The 1,998-nt window shown below is 65.2% G+C and overlaps 1 protein-coding gene across 1 annotated transcript in view; it reads right to left on the minus strand.

Moving 5' to 3' along the window:
• The window catches only part of SNED1 (sushi, nidogen and EGF like domains 1), a 28,038-nt gene that overhangs the window by 4,109 nt on the left and 21,931 nt on the right, over positions 1-1,998 (minus strand). The window contains exons 22-24 of the mRNA XM_035900065.1: positions 1,522-1,818; positions 223-406; positions 21-133 (exon numbers count right to left, since the gene is read on the minus strand). Of these exons, the coding sequence (XP_035755958.1) occupies positions 21-133; positions 223-406; positions 1,522-1,818 (594 nt within the window). The remainder of the gene's footprint in view (positions 1-20; positions 134-222; positions 407-1,521; positions 1,819-1,998) is intronic.

Genomic DNA, 1,998 nt, shown 5'->3' on the forward strand with positions numbered 1-1,998 from the left:
GGGGAGGCAACCCCACTCACTTGTCCACACATGGAAGGGGGCCGTGGCCAGACTCTCCGAGGGGTGGTCTTCTGTCCCCAGGCCGCTCAGTGTCGTGACATGGGGACAATGTATCTCTCCTGGCTGCAGGTCCCTGGGGAGGAGGAAGGCAGGGTGGGAAGGAGTAAGGTGGGCGACCCTGGGCAGGCCAGCCGGCCCAGCCCCCCCCTGCCACCCACTCACAGGAAGGTGTACTTGGCCACGCTGCTGTTCAGCTCCACTGTGCGGTCTGCCAGGTCCCCCGGCTGGCGGATGGAGACACGCACCCTACTGACAGTGGAGTGTTTGAGCCGGTGGAGAGCCCATTGCACCGTGATGGCGCTGGCCGTCACATTCATGATCTCAAAGCCTTCCACCGGGCGCGGTCCTGGCCGGGGCAAGCAGAGAGGGCTGCGGTCATTGCGGGTCGCCCCATCCCTTTCCCCAGGCCCTGCAAGGGGGGTCCTGCCTGCCCCTCTGGCTTGGCTTCCCCAGCAGGAGCCACTCAGCCCTGCCAGACTCGCCCTCTCCCATCCTCACCACTTGCAGGCAGGTGGTAGGCACAAGCAGGCAGAGGCATCCTCCCGCCTGCCCCCCCAGCCTCATGCCATCGGCCACACCCTGGGGCTGTCCGCCTCTGGCCCCAGCTCCCAAGGGCCTGGCCCTAAGCCCGCTGCACACCCCTGGCCGCCGTCCCAAGCCTGGCTCTTGCCACCCCCAGCATCCAGACCTGGCCTGAGGCCTCCTGAGATGCTGTGGCCAGGGGTGCAGACCCCTGCTGGGCCCAGCACCATGCCTGCCTTCTCCTCCCCTGGGCTTCACTCAGCCTCAGCCCATGGGCTTTCCCACCGCCAGCCCCCTCTCTGAGACAGCAGCTTTTCCAGGTCTGATCCCCCCCCATCCTTAGCTTGTGCTCGATTTCTGCATCTGCCTGCCCTAGGCAGCGGGACTGGGGCTGCTCCACCTGCCCAGGCCCCACCACAGCAGCGCCATGCCCCCTTCCTGCTGCCCACGGAGCGGGGGTCCCTGCCAGCCCTGTACCGAGCCCAGCAGGGCGACTCGCCCACAGGTTTGTTGTCAGCAGAGATGGCCCAGCTCCACTGCCCGGCTGGTATGGGGGCTTCTCCAGCTCTGCCAAGCAGCACTGGGGACCGGCGCTACACCGGGCCTGGTGACCAGGGGTGACCGGCACGGCAGGCGCAGCCTGGCCCTGATGAAAAGGGTCCAGGAGTGGTGCCCACCAGCGGCTCCCGTACCCACCCCGGGCAGGGGCCCGGCAAGCCACAGGGGGCTCAGTCCCCTCGTACTCACAGCAGAGAGAACAGCAATTCTCTGTGCCGAGCGCTTCCCAAAGGCCCCTGGCTGGGCTTTAGGGTCTGCACCACCAAACCCGCCAGGGTTCAGCACGGGCCCGGGCTGCGGCTGGAAGGAGGCGACACGAGCCCTGGTGGCTGCGGGGGCCACACGTGCTCACGACCGCGATCCCCCGGGGACGCTACTCACTAGTGCGCGTGGTGAGCATGACAGGCCTGCTGATATCATTCTTGTTGTTCACGTTGCGTTTGACTGAAAAGACAGAAATATTGTAGGCTCTGCCGGGGGCTAGTGCCCGCAATTGGTGGGCAGAACGACTTCGGTCCACAAAATCTGTCCTGCGGTAAGAGCCGTCGAGGGATACGTACGTCACGGCGTAGCCGTCAATGAGTTGCCTGGCAGCTGCGTCCTCAGGTGGGTGCCAAGAAATCAACACACCAGTGTCCTCCACCCTTTCCACCTTTAATGAGGTTGGTGGCAGCAATTCTTCAGGGTGTGGGCAAAAGCAAAGGGGAGAGGTAACGCCATGAATCTTTAGAGAACAGACCCCGGCAGCAAGAGGCAGAGCGGCAGCGATGGAGGACAGGGCCCTTGCTCTCTCCTTCTGCCTGCCTGGCAGGGGCCCTGTGGGCACCAGCTGCCACCAGCCCATCTGGCACAGGAGGA

Source organism: Egretta garzetta, unplaced genomic scaffold (assembly GCF_000687185.1).
Source record: "Egretta garzetta isolate BGI_Z169 unplaced genomic scaffold, ASM68718v1 scaffold448, whole genome shotgun sequence".
NCBI lineage: Eukaryota > Metazoa > Chordata > Aves > Pelecaniformes > Ardeidae > Egretta > Egretta garzetta.